Source organism: Sander lucioperca, chromosome 10 (genome assembly GCF_008315115.2).
Source record: "Sander lucioperca isolate FBNREF2018 chromosome 10, SLUC_FBN_1.2, whole genome shotgun sequence".
Classification (NCBI taxonomy): Eukaryota; Metazoa; Chordata; class Actinopteri; order Perciformes; family Percidae; genus Sander; species Sander lucioperca.
This window is the reverse complement of record NC_050182.1, coordinates 36,254,322-36,272,423: the sequence shown is the minus strand read 5'-3', so window position 1 is coordinate 36,272,423 and position 18,102 is coordinate 36,254,322. Positions and strand designations below refer to the sequence as shown.

The following is an 18,102-nucleotide window of genomic DNA, read 5'->3' as shown; positions in this document are numbered from 1 at the left end:
GTCGATACCTTCAAGTAAAGTGTTACCCTTATTTTATACAGACTTTTTTATATTTAACCAAACTACACTAATGACCGGTTCGCCTCTTTGTTGACCCGAAACAAACACTGAATACTCAGGAGGCCGGCACTCATCATAAACACCAGCGCCTTTTGCTGCCAAGTGTCCACTGTCCCCAAACTAGCTGGCAGTTTAAGGCTTTGTTTGTTGTTTATTTGTTGCATGGGTAGGTATCAGCAACTTGGTAAAAAAATCTTCAAAATTAACAGGAACAACAATTCAAGTGTAAACCTTTTAAATGCAGCATCGCATTAGTCAACTTTTAAACAGGAATTCCAAATTCCAGTATATAGTGTATAAAATATATAAACATACTTAACACACATAATTGAATAGATGGGCCCCATTCTTACAGATAGCCGATACAGCTATTTGATTCAGTATTGGCCCAATATCCGATATCATTAGAAACCAGACTAATTTGTTTCTCCTCATAAGTCAGATCTAAGTGATGTCAGTTTTCTGAACTTGTGTGTCTCTGTATATGCGTTCTCTTCCTGTGAACTTTTAACCCCGTTTACCATCCACCCTCACTAGACCTGCCCTAAATATAAAGCTGATGTCAGGGAGGAAAACATAGCGTGTGAGAATGATGAAAATAGTTTTTGCTGTTCCTCTCCAAATTGTGGTAAATCCAGGCTATCAGGTAAATATCCAACTACGGATGATGCAGAGGACTTAAGGTTATTTATTTCGTTCTAGTGAAATCCTATTAATGAATTAAAAGAAATTCATAAAAACATGGAGGTGACTCAGTTTCTACTTTTCACAAAGTTGTTTATATAGTTGTTGGCAGGCCTGATATATAGATGGAACAGTGATTACAACATATTGAGGAGATGCCTTTGATACCTGGTCAACCGTGAGTGTATCTCTGGGGCATGTCTATAAATGCTTTTGCTTTATCTGGGGAAAAAGTTTTAAATGAAAGAAGCTGATAACAAAGGCAGGCAAAGTTATTAAAGGCAGTCATTGTGAGTGCTGTAAACAATGGCTATTATTTCCCCGGGCTCAGTATTAAGGTGATGCTTATCATTAATCTGCTTTAAGCCCTGGAAAAGATTTGTTTGGATATTGCAGAGCTCACAAACACAATGCAAACACTGAGAGGAAACTAAAAGCCAGCAAACTGGCAAACAGAAATGAAATTACTCAGCCCTCTGGTGCATCTCAGATAACAGTTTCTAAGGGTAGTAGCTGGTAAGAGATTATTAAAGCATTATTAAAAAACATGGGTAAAAACTTCTTGAAGTACCGTATTGGTCCGAATATAAGATCACCCTGATTATAAGACGACCCCTTCCCCCTTTTCAAGACTAATTTTTTGGAGAAAATACTTCATAAAAGCCAAATATTGTTTTCATAAAGAAAATAATTTTATTTGAAAATAATTCTAATAAAAACACAAGGTAGGCTGTTGTTTTTAACATCTTTAAAAGAAAATAATATTTTCAATATCTTTTTAGATGAAAGTGTCACATTTAAATTAACGGTAAATATTTCCAAGGCCTTCAGCTGAATGACTGCTCTGGTAATGGGCATCCCATCATTCCATTTTCTGTCACGTAATCACACAATCTCCTGTCAATCTCTTGGAAGCGGCCGCTTTGAGGACCAAGGTAAGATTTTCTCTGGCTGTTTGCATTTTTAGACGGTGCAACATCTCCACGACAACATCTCGTTGTATCCGTTCTACTTCTGACTGCCAGGCTTTTTGTAACTGGATATATAATTTTTTTTCCTCTATGTGTGAATGTGGATAAAGTTAGTGATAGTGAGATGCTTGCTACGGTTATACTTCTAGTGATGAATCGGCGAAAACACGTTTTATTTCTCTGAGTCACGGCTTTGTTCTAACGCCACTGTGCGCTCTCTCTCTTCGGTCACTCTATCTCTCTCCACCGTATAACGTTATCGTGCTTTCGGGCTCCTCAATCTATTCTGACAGAGTTTAAAATGATCTGTAAGAAAAGAAGCTATAAATTGAAATGCAGGTGTGCAAAGATGAAAAAAGGAAGAACCAGAAGAACCAGAAAACTTGAAGCTCTAATTAGAGCTGGGTGATATGGAAAAAATCAAATATCACAATATTTTTGTATCTATATATTTCGATATTGCGGCGATATTGTAGGGTTGACTATTGGTGCTTTCACAAAATATTAACACAATGAGGGTTTTGATAAATAATCACCAATAATGTGGACATAATGACTAAGTGGGTAAAGGCAAACAATAAAACAGCTAGTAAGTCTAGTAAGTTCAGAAAATGACATCACTTTACTGTAATGTAGCCTTTAAAACCAGGAAAAGACAACACTTGTGTCATATCACGATATCCAAAATGTAAGACCATATCTAGCCTCACATATCAATGTCGATATAATGTCGATATAGTGCTCAGCCCTAGCTCTAATTACCAGTACTGCTGCTTTTATAGTACATAGGAAGGAGCACTTTCTGAATCACTCATACAAGCAGGCACGCACGCATGCACGCACACACGCACACACGCACACACACACACACACACACACACAAGAAATAACCTGTAGGCTCTCTTGCTGTTGTCCTCGCTGTCTTCCTGGTAGTCCTGTGTTTCAGTGGTCAGTTGAAGCTCATCCTGACTGCTCTGCTGAAGAAGCCCATTTGTCTAGATTAAAAAAGACAAATCAACTAAATGTACTCACCTTAATGCAGATAGAGATAGAGAAATACATTTACAAGGACATTATTAGTTTCAAGTGTCTTATGTTTGATTGATTTCACTCTCATGTCCTTCAATAAATCAGCGTTCTAAATCTGAGCATTAAAGTCCAAGTGCGTGTAGGAAAGGGATAAGGGCACACGTGGAGGCTCAGGACTCACCACCTCAGCACTGGAAACATGGAGCAGATTCGGGGGGTGATAGCTGGAAGACAGGGCCTGAGACTCCAGGGTGCTGGAATCCTGCAGCTGCTGGACTGTGGAGAACTGAGACTGATTGTAGCTCGATTCAGTGATGGTGAAGCCTGAAGGGATCCAACAGAGAACAATCAGTCTCTTGAGTTATTGATCACATTAAAAGGCACTAGCATTGGCTGACTAAAATGCTGGCTCTACAAGAAATAAATAAAAAAAAAAAAAAAGGTTATTTTTTTAATCGAATAATCGTTCAACAGTTCTTGGCTAATACACTTTGCAATGACACGTATAAATACTAGATAATATAATGCAGTTTTGTAAGCAATGGAAACATTTAGAATACAAACACCAAGCCTTAAAGAGGCAGAATGCCTGATGCCACAGCATTTCACAGCAAAAGTGGAACTACAACTCAGCACAAAAGCAGTTGATAAGTCAATAAAGTACAAATATTGCTCTCAGCAAAAATAATAATTCCAAACTATGAAATCTAGGTGCGCATTTGTGTTTATCCAACTTCCGCACAAAACAGCAAAACAACATGCAGAAACTTAGCTCGCCAGCAGGGAGAATGGCTTTTATTGATTTTAAATGACTGAACTGTGAGCACAACACCATCATTCATTGAAACTGCTGGCAATGATTACTGACCAGCCTATGGATTACATCCTGCAGCAGAAAGATGTTAGATGATGTACAGCCTTGAGTCTAAGGCTACATTCAGACTGCAGGCAAAAGTGGCCCAAATCTGATGTTTTTTGGGGTCAAGTGACCAGGTCAGACCTCTTCAGAAGTAGTGTGAACACTCAAATCTTGCGCAGATCAGATTTTTTCAAATCAGATTTAGACCACTTCCATATGTGGTCCTGAATCAGACCCATGTCTGATTTTTTTCAATGCGGCTGCAGTGTGAACAACCAAGGTGGATTTAATGCGACTTTTGTCACAATTATGCGCCGGTGGGAGTTAGCCCTAGACACAGACAGTAAAATTAAAAACTTGACTATGCCTACAAAATGGAGAACAGTGATGGAGCAGTCAATGGAGGGAGAGTGAGGTGTTAGACCTAATTAGTGCATGCTCATTAATGTTACGGCTGCCATTACACAAACATTTTGAAATAAAAGTGAAAATGCTTACTTCCTCCATAACCTCCCTAACGTTAGTGCAACAGCGTGCTGCGTCTGATTTCATTGTTATTGTTCTTTTGCGCATGCGGGTCAGTTCGAAACCGCAAACAGTTCACACCGGAATCCGATATAGGCCACATTTTAAAAGGTATTGTGAACAGCCAAGCGAAAAATCGGATCTGAGCAAAACATTCGAGACTCGAGACATAAGAAGTTATTGTTAGAAATCTGTGCATAAACTGTAACAAAAAAAAAAAACACACTAGACAAATAATTTAATGTGACCACAAGCTGTTAAGTGCCATTAATAAATGCATTTGGAAAGACCAGTGACAAGAGAGCATTTAACTGCTGCTTCAGTGTTACTGTAACCTAACAGTGTGTTCACATATTGTCAGTCAGCAATGTGATTGCTACTGTAGCAGTGTTGGAATGTAAACTAAGTACATTTACTCAAGTACTGTACTTGAGTACAAATTTTAGGTGCTTGTCCTTTATATTTCTTTTCATGCTACTTTCTACTTCAACTCCACTACATTTAAGAGAGAAATATTGTATTTTTTACTCCACTACATTCATCTGACAGCTTTAGTTACTAGTTACTTTATAAATTAAAACTTTTGCACACAAAACACATGTAGTTTATAAAATACTACGCAACAATATACAGGCCTATAACACTTTGTTGACTGACAGAACTATTTTGATCTTTTCCAGTTTCTAAAATGTGAGGATTTTTCAGCATTGATTTCTTTTACTTTTAATACTTTAAGTACATTTTCCTGATGATACTTTCATACTTTTACATTTTCAATGCAGGACTTTTACTTGTAACAGAGAATTTGTACAGTGTGGTATTAGTACTTTTACTTAAGTAAAGGCTCTGAATACTGCTGTAGCGCAGATGCTACATATAACTAACTAGTTATTGGATCGATAATCAATACTTAAGTATCCATATTTATTGTTTTTTTTCTGCTCATTCCCATATGATTATGTGTGATAATAATAAGTGATTATTGGTTTGAGAAAAGAACCAGAATGAGTGTTAAGACCATACTTCAGTTTGAATGTCATCCTGTTTGGTGTGTTGGTCTTTTGTTTCCACAGCTGTGGGACTTTTGAATTATTTCATATTTACTGGTTCTGTTTTCAGGTGTATCAATTATGGTCTGCTTTTTATTTATTAATACATTGATTGTATTCATATATTGTTTTTTTATAGTGCTTGTTTTTTTAATTTTTTTTTATTTAGTAGCTTGGTGGGCTTCTGAGCCACACTAATATTCTCTTGGAGTATGTGTGGGTTTGTGTGTAAGTGTTATATTATTGTGGCAGTATATTGTGCATAATGCTGTGAGTTGTCTGATTTGTGTATCGCTTGTTATTTATTATTGTGCACGCATGGGCGACCACACTAGTTTCCCCTCTCAGGATTCATAAAATTATTACATTACATTCATGTGGCAGACGTGCCTGTCCAGAGCGAATTACAATAAATGTATTCAAGCAGTCTAAGAGTTCATTATTCATAGGCTGTGTCCGAAATTCCATAAACAAAAACAGTATGTGAGATTTTTTAGTATGTCTGAAAACCAATAGTGTGCGAATTTGCATACTATTTCCGGTAAAATATTACAGTATGCAATACTGGACACTACGCTGTCATAAATATCCAGCAATGCAATGCGGTAGTAACGACAAGATTCATAACAGACAAACGGACAGAAACCAAGGAGCTCTGTAACGTCAATAACGCTCTTATTTACATTTCTACATATTTAAACGACTGTTGGTCTAGTTATTCACCTCTTTCAGCAATTTAAGCATTGTCTGGCGATGCCGCTAGAGCGGAGTTTGGCAGGGGTTACCATGGTTACGCGTCGTCAACGGCAAGGACGCTCTCAGGAAGTGACGTTGAAAATCACAACTGTTGGTCTAGTTATTAACCTCTTTCGGTAATTTAAGCATTATCTGGCGATGCCGCTAGAGCGGAGGTCGGCAGGGGTTACCATGGTTACGCTTCTTTAACGGCAACGAGGCTCTCGGGAAGTGACGTTGAAAGTTACAGCTTAGTGCGTCCGAAAAGATACACACTACTGTTTACACAAAAGTATGTTGAATGATACATACTGATTATGCGATTTCAGACGCAACCATTCATTCTGTGGCAGTCTGAGAGCCATTCATTTGGCTGCAGACTAGGGCTGCAACTAACAATTATTTTCATAGTCGATTGATCTGTTGAACATTTTCTCGATTATTCAATTAGTTGTTTGGTCTATAAAATGTCAGAAAATGGTGAAAAATGTGGATCAGTGTGTCCCAAAAGCCCAACATGACGTCCTCAAATGTCTTGTTTTGTCCACAACTCATATTCAGTTTACTGTCACAGAAGAGAGAAGAAACTAGAAAATATTCACATTAAAGAAGCTGGAATCAAAGAATTTTTACAATTTTTAAAATTACTCAAACCGACTAATCGATTATCAAAATAGTTGGCGATTAATTTAAAAGTTGACAACTAATCGATTAATCTTTGCAGCTCTACTGCAGACCCAGTATGTGAGCGTCATGCTAAGCACAGCACGTGCCCCTGTGAACTTAGAGGTGCAGCAATTTACGTGAGACTGAGAGAAGTGAGACGACAGTAAGTTACAAATTACAAAACAACCCCACATGGAACCCCAGGGATCAATGTTACAAGTTATATCACAAACAACTTAATAATTAGGGGTGGGAAAAAAATCTATTCATGTATGTATCGTGACTCTTTTTGTTACGATTTATAAAATTGATTCTTTTCCCCAGAACCGATATTTTTTTACTATATTTTGTGTTTATACGGTACCACTGAAGACATCATATGCGCCTCCAGCAAAACCGACCGAAAGCAGAAAATGCAGAAAATCCATGTTATGTACTTCTTTACAAATGAAATAAATGTCAGACTGACTGACAACATGTGTTGTGCATTCTTTTTAGAAAACAATTAGTTTTTAGAAATGTCTCATGATATATTGTCTCTAGAAGTGTATTATTCAACTTTTGTTTTTGTTAAAGACGCAAAAGAAAATCTCAAATACTGCAACAAAAAAAAAAGAAAACAAAACAAAATGCAATACTTGCCTGTATATGCTTGCAATAATTGAAAAGATCACAATACAAATCGAATCGGCACCCATGTATCGTGAAATAATCGAATCGGGACAAAAGGATATGGTCCCAGCCCTAGTAATAATGCTTTACACATGGCAGAGGTGTACTGGTGGTTAAATAGGAATAGCTGCTTAAGAGTCCTCTAGCCCAGGCACATGTGCCCTTGCAAATTTGATGGGCCTCGGGGCCACATGGTCCTCGTCCCAAAAATGATGAAATTCCAGGTCTGTTCTGGACATATAAAAAGGTTGTAGTGCCTCCTGAGAGAATGGAAAAGGTAGATCTGCCCACTACTATGATTCACCAGAATCCAAATGGTACAAACTGGTGAGTTAGTTGGTGGAAGTAAAGTAGCAACCATATGTTTGAGAGCACTACACTGGATTAAGAGTTATACAATGGAGAGTGACGAAAGCGTGCAGATAGTACATGTACCATCTGTGAAAATGTCTTGTATCTCTCTACGACTGAATTAACTGCTGTTTGAGTTGTTGCGAGTCTGGCTTTTCCCCCAAAACCAACAGCTGCTGTCTCCTCTGACAGACGACAGAAAGTTTATTCTATCATCAATGTTTCTGTTTGATTTATTTCTTTTTAACGATAATCCTAAGTGAAAAATGTTATTACCAAGGTGGATTTCTTGAGGCCAACATTTGCATACAGCACAATAATTTAACTCTTACAGCTGTAAAACACTGCAGGGCAATTACTGAAATGATAAGTGACTTGCTACAGCTCATTATTACTAATAATCAATCAATTTTCAATCAGAAACAGCCCTTATTACACATATATTGTTATTATTATAACTGTGTTTAATGCATAAATTGAAGGAACTGACAGGATCACATTTTACTTAAATTGTATCCTAAATTATTTCGCATGACAAGTAAATTGATTGGTTGATTGATTGATTGATTGACACTCAATAGTGTATTTTCATGCATTACGGACATAATAGTTTGAAAACTGAATGGAAAAGCCTACATGAGTGAAATGGGTGAGACAGAAGGTGTGTGTGTTTGTACCTTGCGTTAGAGCTTGCTGGTCAAAAGCAGGCTGAGGAAGTGCTGGTGACTCAAACTGGCTGATATTCTGAGGCAAAGCATGCTGGGTAGTCACATATGAGTCTGTCGCCACAGAGAAAGAGATGCAGAGCAATACAACAGATTAGTTTGATACTCACGAAGACAAAGATGGATAGAGAGGACATCTTGACTGTTCTGCATCTAGTTCAGGTTAAACAAAAAAAGTACTGTGGACTTAAAGTGAAACTGTTCTGGTCTTGTTGTTATTTTTGTCTCCATCTTTGTTGGTGTTTGCCCACTGCACTTCCACGGGTCACTTATACATATAAACAGTTTCTTGTGTGTACAAAGAATTGCTTATATTAACTACAGATTAGGTGTAGCTTATGGGTGTGCTGCTTTTGGGAACAATATGAAAATACTACATTCTATGGACTTGTCTCCTCCTTTAAACCTTTGTATGGAGGGTAAATTACAGTCTATACACTATTAAAATGTCATCAAATATAGATAGCTGAGGTCAGGAGTACTGAACCTGACCACAAGACATGCATTTTTAAACTGAGGTAGTTTAAGAAAAGCCAATTCTAAACTGGAAACAAAAAGTGAATTGTGGAAAAGTTTTCAGTGATCTGCTTGGTTCTGAAGGACAGTGATGAACTCTATTTTCAGAGACCGGGTCCTGGTCTTTGGAGATTACAGCCATGCCATGTTATTACTCTCCTTAAAGTGCTGAAGCTCCACTGGAGGGTAGAGTATTCAGTCATATTTTTCGGAAACTGGAGTGTTATAGTTTATACTGAACACACTGACAGATAGACCATGGAGAGATTGATCACGCTGCAGAGTGGATTGAGAGGTTTCCATTATTTGAAATTTTTTTCAAAAGCCAGAAATTTTCATTGCAACAAAATTGCAACATATTTTTCTCCAATTTCTCTCTTTCTTTTTGACCTAAAAAAATGTTTTTAAGTTTCGATAAGTTCGCATCTCTGTGGTAATGTGTGTCTCTTTGTCGTCATTTTCTGTCTCCTCACAGTCATTTTGCACCCATTTGTAGTCCTTTTGTGTCTCTTTGTAGACATTTGTTTGACTTTCCAACAAAGAAATCTAAACAGTTCATCCATACAGACGCTCTGGTCCAGGGACCCTGGCCCTATACCCGGTAGGCCTGTTCAGTAATCCATTTATGATGTGCCACTGCAGCTTACCTTCTCCTTGTACAAGGGGTTGGTCAGTCAGGGGTGCCTCCAATGTCACTTGTTGACTTCCATTCACAACCTCTGTCTGGCCCAGTCCCAGCATACTTTGCTGCTCTGCAGAGGTAGCAGATGGTTGCTGGAGGGAATCTCCCTCTATTTCCACCTGCATATCATGGGCCACAGTGCCCCCTCCTAACGGGTCATCTGTTGACTGGGGCTGCAGCTGCTGGGCCAGCTCATACCTGGTATGGCAGAACAAGAAAGACAGGACTTAGATTTTATATATTAGTGTGTAATTAGAGCTGGGCGATATGGAGAAAAAACAATATCACAATAGCGAGATTGTAGGGTTGACTATCGGTGCTTTCACAAAACATTTACACAATGCGAGTTTTTTATAAATAATCATCAGTAATGTGGATATAATGACTAAGTAGGTAAAGGCTAGGGCTGCACAACATATATTTTTTTAATCATTATCGCAATATCAACTGCCGCAATAAACACATCGCGAAAGGCTGTGACATATTGCGAAAGATACTCCGAGATTTGTTGTGTTGTGCACATTCAAATGTTACTGTCATTCTTTCGTGTCATATCTTTTATATTCAATTCAATGTTCAATTTGTTCAATAAAATAATGTTGGAAATTATTTCCTTTCATTTGTTTTAAATTCAACAAGCAATGTGTTGTATATTAGCAGAATACTGAAAGCAGCAGAAATGCAGAACTGAGTACACTATAATATCTGTTTATCGCAAGTAATATCGTTATCTTCAACAAAGTTATCGCATATTTTACTCATATCGTGCAGCCCTAGTAAAGGCAAATAATAAAACAGCTAGAACAGTCCATCCATCACTTTATTATAATGCAGCCTTTAAAACCAGGAAAATACAACACTTATATGTCATATCAGGATATAATAATATCCAAAAATTTAAGACAATATCTATTCTCGTATATCGATATAATATCGATATATTTCCCAGCCCTATGTGTAATTATATTTTTTACTTGGACATTTTTGTGGGTTTACAACTTCCTTGTCACTACCTATCTGATGCTCCTAAGTACAGTACAAAGTAAAGTGTACAAAAGAACAAACGAACGCAGCCATGAACAAACACGCAGACAAAGCCCAGACCTGTGTGTCTTCATGTGCTTCCTGCAGTTGGGCGATGACTTGAAGGTCTTCTGGCAGTAGGGGCACATGTAAGGTCGCAGGTCACTGTGGGTGGTCATGTGGCGTCGCAGGCTGCCGCTGGTGGTGAACGTGGTGTCGCACATCAGACACTTGTAAGCTTTGAGGCCTGAGTGGGTCCTGATGTGAGCCTTGAGGACTCCCGAGGAGGCGAAACCCCGACTGCACTGCAAACACTTGTAGGGCCTTTCTCCTGTATGAGACCTGGGATGATAAAAGGATAGCAACACTAAGCTAGTTAGACATGAAACTGCAGTTTCAGTATTTAGTTTTGAGTGGGACACAACGAGTAATGATGTAGCATGTTAATATAAATGCTACTGCCAAATGATGACATTTCCAAGTGATTTAAAATGGTGGTAATATTATGTACTGAAAACATAACATTTTATCCCAATGAGTATAATCAAAAGGAACAGAAAACGTCGTTACCTCTTCCGAGCAAGGCGGAAAGTTACTATGCTGGTTTTAAGCGAACCGTCGCAACAATTTATTACTTGGCCAATTTGAAACATATCCCCTGGCTTTTTATTAAAGTTGCAGTTCCAGGTTAATAAGTGAATCAAGGGAACTGTCACTAGTGACAGATATGGATCCTTTGTTTGAGATGCAAGCCATTAATCTCAATGTGCTACTAACAAAAGGTGAATGGAGAGGCGCAGCAATCTGAAGGCACTGCAGGGTTGACAGTGCCAATATTTAGATTAACCTCTCAATATTGAAAGGAAGACAAATGATGGAGGACTTTCATAATGTAAAGGCTAGAAAATTCAACAGAGATACATAGGTCAGAGCTGAGTTATCAGGCTATTTATCATTCTAGTGCTACTGTTTAAATATTCTGTTGTATTCATGATTGACATGGGTATTTCAAAGTTAGTTTAAAAAACACCTTGTAAAAAAAGTTTCATGTCAGGTATTGAAAAGAGCCAGTGATGTTAAGGTAGATGTCTCTAAGCGACCTTTAATTGCAGTATTGGATTTGCAATAATGGGAATAACAGTATATAAATAGGTTGATTTAACGATTATTGTGTAATGGGAAATTGGGGTTGTTCTTGCCTGGCCAATGCTGAACACCACCTGGCTGCTTCTCCTCTATCCACCTGCTAACTACTCTTTTTTCTCACCCTCTTCTGTCTCACATTTAATTTCATCCCACCTTGGTTATTTTTTAACACATCAAACTCATTCCAGAAAGTAAACTTGCCAAGCTGAACACTGTTCTCGGCAGTTCTCTGACATGATTATTTAGGCTTAATTTCTAAGAACCATTTAGAAGCGATTATGAAGATTCTCCATGAATCTCCCAATAGTACAGATTAATTCATTCTCTGTTAAACATCGATGGAGAGAGACTCCATAATGGTAAACTTTCCTTCTCTTGGCCAAATATTCAAGGACAAATTGTGGCCTGGGAAAAGTGAAAGATGAAAAGGTGTCATCACAATCAGTAGGGTTCATCCTCTGGGGACAATAAATAACCACAAAAACAGGGGTTAGCAATTATTCCTTTGACTTGTTTAAGTCCTACTTGTCAAATAGTACCAGTAGTTGTTGGTTATGCCCCTCTTTGGTGGCCCCACTGATATGTGATGCTTCCCAAGGCTATATCCTTGTGCCACTTTTATTCTCTGTGTAAATGCTTCCACAAAGTCATATAGTTAACACAACATTCAATACCACTGTGTGGAAAAGGACACCATTCTCCATCACCTCGTATCTTGTCTCTCAGGAAAAATATTCCATTCAATATGATGTACTGTATATGAAGGAAGTGCATCAACTATCAGCACATTAAATCAGAAAATACTTGTATTGACCCTCAAAAAGTCACATTGCTTCAATTCTTCTACATTCTGTACTGGAATTGCAGTGTCATAAAGAAGCTTTACCTGACATGCTGTTTCAGATGGCTGGATTTCTTGTATGCCTTACTACAGAACTGGCACTTGTATGGCCGGTCACTGCCCACCACCTCAAGGTATTGTTGGAAAGCCAAGCGGGGGTTTTGGGATGGGATGAGGCCTGTTAAGCAACATGTGAAGAAGCAACACATGTTCTATGTAAAAAGACATTTCATTTTGTGCAGAGCCACGCAGCACACAAAGAAACATTAACGAACAGCAACTGAACAATGAATTCTACTTCATCCCCAGGACAACTGAAAAAGTATGTGTACAGTATGTTTACAATCATGAACACAGATGCCACACCACCCCATGTGTATGAATGTGCCTGTTAACACATGCTCTTACCAAAGTCAGTGATGAGGATGGGTTCCTGCAGGGGGATATCAGACAGAGGTAGGTTACTCTTGGACACTTTGGCTTTGTTGGTTTTCCGTGGAAACTTGTGCTTCTTCTGCTGCAAGCTTTTGAAGTGAGAAGCAATGTGTGTTTTCCTGTGGCCGGATGTACGAAATATCTTGTCACAGTGAGGGCAGGGGAAAGGACGTACACCTAGGAAAAGTGGGGAAAAACAGAACTTTTGGAGAATTAGTATTTAGAGAATTAGACTTATTCTGCCATATGTCCTTTAATACAAACAGCAAAATATTCTAAAAAATAAGCTACAAATTATACAAAATATATCAGAATCCACTACGCTTAAACCAATCTAAATGAATATGAAACTCACACATAAACCAAAAATGTAATCAAGCTCATATCATTTTATTTAATTTTTGTCTACAAAAGGTTACAAAGCCTTTCAGTTAGCAGGAGACAATATATATGTAAATGAAACCCATTTACAGCACAAGGAAAAGTGACAGATATGGACCTGTATAAGCACAAAGCCTTAGAAAAACAGCTGAGAACATATCTATCAAAAGCCTTAGCTTGGAGCTAACACATAACAAAAGCTAAAGGGAACACCTAACATAGACAGTGCCATCACATAGCAATGAGAGAGACAAAAACTAATGCACAGATGCACGTAGTAATTCAACTGTTACAGTTCTGTTTATTTACACTAATGCTGACATTTTATGTCCAGGGGATACTTATGGCGCTTTTCCATTATATGGTACCTGCTCGACTCGCCCCGACTCTACTCGCCTTTTTTGGTTTTCCATTACGAAAAAAAGTACCTGGTACCTGCTAACAGGTACTTTTTTTAGTACCTCTTCAGTCGAGGTTCCAAGCGAGCTGAGGCGAGCCGAAAAGGTGACGTGAAAGCGACAGACGGGGGGTGTCCTGAACAAACCCGCTATTTTTAAACAGTTTAGCCAGCTGTTTTTTTTTTTTTGCTGCCTCCAGCTTCTTTAGAAACTAAATGTGTCTTCTGGCAATAACACACACCTTCAACGTTCTGTGTGTGTGTCGGCGCCGCTTGTTTACAGTTCTGCGGAGGCTCCAGGCAGAGCTTTCGCCGTATCCTACGTACACACACACATGCTGGCTCGACGCACACACCAGCTGACAAATGTATACATCAGGCCACATACTATGAAAGCTCTGCGTGGAGCCTCCACAGAACTGTAAAACAAGCTCAAGTGGCCTGATGTTATACTTGTGCGCTGGTGTGTGCGTCGAGCCAGCAAGACGACCAGCCACGCTGAGGCGGTACTAAAATATGCAATGGAAAACGGACGCACAGTGTGCCGAGTCGAGTCGAGGCGAGTAGAGTCGAGGCGAGTCGAGCAGGTACCATGTAATGGAAAAACGCCATTATTTAAGGTTATCTCTCTGAGAAGAAGCAGATACAGAATGATTGCAAACACATTAGTGCAAATGAGTGCTCTAGCTGTAGACTATATTTATACAAGTTTAGCATTTGTCATTTGCTGCAAACATTATGTTGAAAGCTTGATGTCTCCTTTTTACTTATGTGCATACTAATTGTGTTGGTAGAAATGTGACATAAGGAATAAACCAATAAAGTAAAAAATGTGTGTTCAAATGTTGAATTCAGTTTGGCTTTAAAAATAACCCTTTCATGAAGTGGACCTGCTTCTCACCTGTATGCAGACGCATGTGTACCTTCATGCTACCAGAAGTGGAGAAGCACTTGAGGCAGCACTGACACTCAAAGGCCTTGATACCCGTGTGCGTTTTCATGTGTGCTGTGAGGGTACTCTTGACAGCAAAAGCCCTGAAGCACTGTTTGCACTTGAAAGGCTTCTCATGAGTGTGGATGCGAATGTGGCGAACAAGGTCGCTGGGTTTCTTGAACTCCTTTGAGCAGTATGGGCAGCCGTGCCAGCGAACGCCATTCTCCTCCCTGATGGAGCCTGGAAAGGAAGGCAGAGTGAAGCAGCTGCCCAGCGTTTCTGCCAGTCGATAGCTTGGTGCTGCAACTGAAAGCTGTTTTCATTACGAATTAATCTATTATCTTCGTAAACAATTGATTGCACAGTTTATATGAAGAATAAACAATTTAATGACAGATTTTCACTTAAAAGCAATGGCAAACCTACTGAGCTTCAGCACTAATTCATAAGGAGTCAAAATCTTACTTGATGTTTATAGGCTTTTCATTGTGATTGTGACACAGTGAATGTTCTGTAAGACCCCACATACCTGGCATTTGTATAGGTTTCTTAAAAATGCTCCTTTTCCTCTCCCTAGCCGGTTTGTCGGGACCTTGTACTTTCTTGCTTTCTGCAGCAGCTCCCTCAGTGGTCTGGTTCTGTGACTGTCTGGATGGGGCATCGCTCTGTGGCTGGACCACACTCAGCCCGCTGTTCTCCAGAGCTTGCTACAGAAACAGAACCGAAATCTGCTCAAACACCACAGCTTAAAAATGACTCCATACGTACAACAAACTACAGTTATGGAAATGCCAGACACATCTTATAACGGATTGTTTTCTCAAATGTTAGGAAAATACTGAACATATTCATGTAAAAAAAATATTATTATTATTGTAAGTTGCAACAATTTGAGGTATGGCTTGAAATAATGTGGCAAATATTGACAAAACATTGTATATATTGACAAAAAATATAAGCCATGGTCCAGAACCACTGCTCAGTGATAATCACATCCTTTTGTGTTGGAGAGCCGAGGCTGTATCCAACTCTCGAACAATACTCCTTTATAAAGCTTCCTGGTACAAATTCATTAATTCATTATTATACTGTCTCCTTTCCATCCTCTGGATGGATCATGTTTCCACCACCACCACCAACATCCTGACATTCAGTCACCAAAGGGGAAAAAAATTTGACAGAGAATAATTTGGTTTCAAACAAACATTATTTCAGGGACATTTTAGTGAGTCTGAAAAAAACTTTCTTTCTTTTTATCTTTCTCTGTGTCCACATATATTCCCACTGTGGGTCCTCCGATCTCCATCCAAATCCAATCCATTTCCATTTAAATGTGTGTGTGTGTGCGTGTTTGGAGTGGGAAGATTAACTGCCTGGTATGGCAGCAGCTCCTCTCAGGACAGGATGGCCCTGCAGAGGATTGGCTCGGATGAGCGCACTATGGGTACCGCGCCCCCCCCTCCCTGCAGAGCCTGTACAACAGGAGGTGCATAAGCAGAGCAAGGATTATAATAAAGGACACCTACCAGCCCAGCAATGGATGGTTTCTGTGGCTGCAATCTTTAAAATAAACTCTTGAAGTAAAATATACCAAAGGACATTCCCCTATGTATATATTATACTGTAGCATTTGTATTTACAGCATATGTGACAAATACAATCTCTCTCTTGAATCTTGAGCTGTGCATTTTTTTCAAGTGCATGCCACATTGAGGGATTGGAGCTGAAGTGGTGCACTCGGATGTTTTAAGATTTACATTTGAATCACATACTGTGGGTTAGGTCTGAGGCATGTGGTTCCCAGTGGTCTTATGGAGCCCTGAATACTACTGCGTTTTGTTCTGATCCTCTAATTTATTTAGCGTGGGTGAATGTTCTTTGCCCACCTGCAGGATGTCTTGGTTGATGGCAGTTTCCATGGCAATAGCTGGCTCTGGAGGTTGGGGCTGGACTGTCTCCCCGCTGACCTGCTCCGACAGCTCTAGAAGTTGCTGGATGACATCTGTCACCCCCTCGCCACCCTCTGACTCCCCAGGAGCCTGACCTGTCACCTCTGTATCCTGAGGGGGAAGAAGAGGGGGAATGGAGCGAGAAGAAGGGAAGAAAGAAGACGAGGACCAATTTGACAAAGGGACACTTACAAGATCAGGATAGGCCGCAGTTTAAAAGCAGACTAGTTTAATTGTTGGGGCTCTTTGGAGCATAAAATAATGGGCATATTTGAACAAAATGTAAATTAGTGTCTACATCTGTGTGAATCATTGACACTTTAATTTATCATGCATCAGGCCACCAAAGAGAATAAAATAAATACAGGCAGTGGATATGATATACAAGGTCAGTTTGTCTGAGGATATGTGGTACGTAGGCATGGGCTGGTATACGATTCTGAGGTTATGATAACCTTCAGCAAAAATATCACGGTTTCACGGTATATGTATTACAATTACAGCTTTACTTTTTTTTAATGTCTGGGTAAAAAACAAAAAAATTTTAAACACTCTGCATACTGGCAGGGAGAGGGATTACTAAACTGCAGTTTTTCTCCTTGACCATTCATAAAAAACAGCTCATAGCTTAGGAACGATATGACGGAAAATGTTTTGAAACCGTGACTTTTTCAAACCGCAGCATACCTTGAAACCGGTAACCGGCATTTTAACACTGGTGGTGCCCCCATGTTTGAAAAAAATGCCATAAAAGTGCCCTCTTGGATTCCCCGTGGTAGATAAAATATGATAAAGTGTCCTCTACGGTGGCCTTTTCAGTGGAGATAATGTAATGCAGCGCATGCTGGAAAATGTGCTGGCCTCTACGTGCGAGACAATGTGCCCTCAGGGGATGCCGCTATGGTGAAAAATGCCCTCCTGGTGCCCCTGTTGTTTTCTTCTGTGCACTAATGCCCCGCTGCATACAGCTGGTGGCTTTTTTAATTTTTTCTCCCCTGCTGCTCATACAGCCTGAGTCTACTATTGCATTTTGACATCACTAAACTGCAAATGATAATTAGTTATTATTCACCTACTAATTGTACCATATTATGTTGAAATATTGTTACCATTGTAACCAAAGGAAGCCATCACTGAGAAGACTGGCAGGCTCAGCTGTATGTCAGGTCCAATTTGCTTGATTTATGGCAGAAATGTTTAACGGCATACAACTGGAAGAGAGTGATGCTCTTTGAGGGCAAATTAAGGTTTTTTTTGGCAAAGGGAAATGGTGTAGTGAAATGCCAATAGAAAAAAATAACTAGCATCATTATCTACCATTAAGGAGAAAGATAAAAACATCTTTGGCAAAAGAAGCCATGGTTTATAAAGGAAATATTAAGTCAGTGAGACAGAGGCTACAGACAATCTTGACAATAGACTCAAATAAAATAAGTAAATAATGCAACTAATGAATAATTTTTCAGAAATAT

The 18,102-nt window shown here is 39.2% G+C and overlaps 1 protein-coding gene across 2 annotated transcripts in view; it reads right to left on the bottom strand.

Moving 5' to 3' along the window:
* LOC116035353 (zinc finger protein 236) overlaps positions 1-18,102 on the bottom strand; it is a 63,598-nt gene that overhangs the window by 28,126 nt on the left and 17,370 nt on the right. For both annotated transcript variants that reach the window (XM_031278392.2, XM_031278391.2), the window contains exons 8-17: positions 16,568-16,741; positions 15,211-15,388; positions 14,649-14,921; positions 12,943-13,146; positions 12,580-12,712; positions 10,629-10,889; positions 9,490-9,722; positions 8,279-8,380; positions 2,926-3,068; positions 2,607-2,710 (exon numbers count right to left, since the gene is read on the bottom strand). In XM_031278392.2, coding sequence (XP_031134252.1) covers positions 2,607-2,710; positions 2,926-3,068; positions 8,279-8,380; positions 9,490-9,722; positions 10,629-10,889; positions 12,580-12,712; positions 12,943-13,146; positions 14,649-14,921; positions 15,211-15,388; positions 16,568-16,741 — 1,805 coding nt within the window. The remainder of the gene's footprint in view (positions 1-2,606; positions 2,711-2,925; positions 3,069-8,278; positions 8,381-9,489; positions 9,723-10,628; positions 10,890-12,579; positions 12,713-12,942; positions 13,147-14,648; positions 14,922-15,210; positions 15,389-16,567; positions 16,742-18,102) is intronic.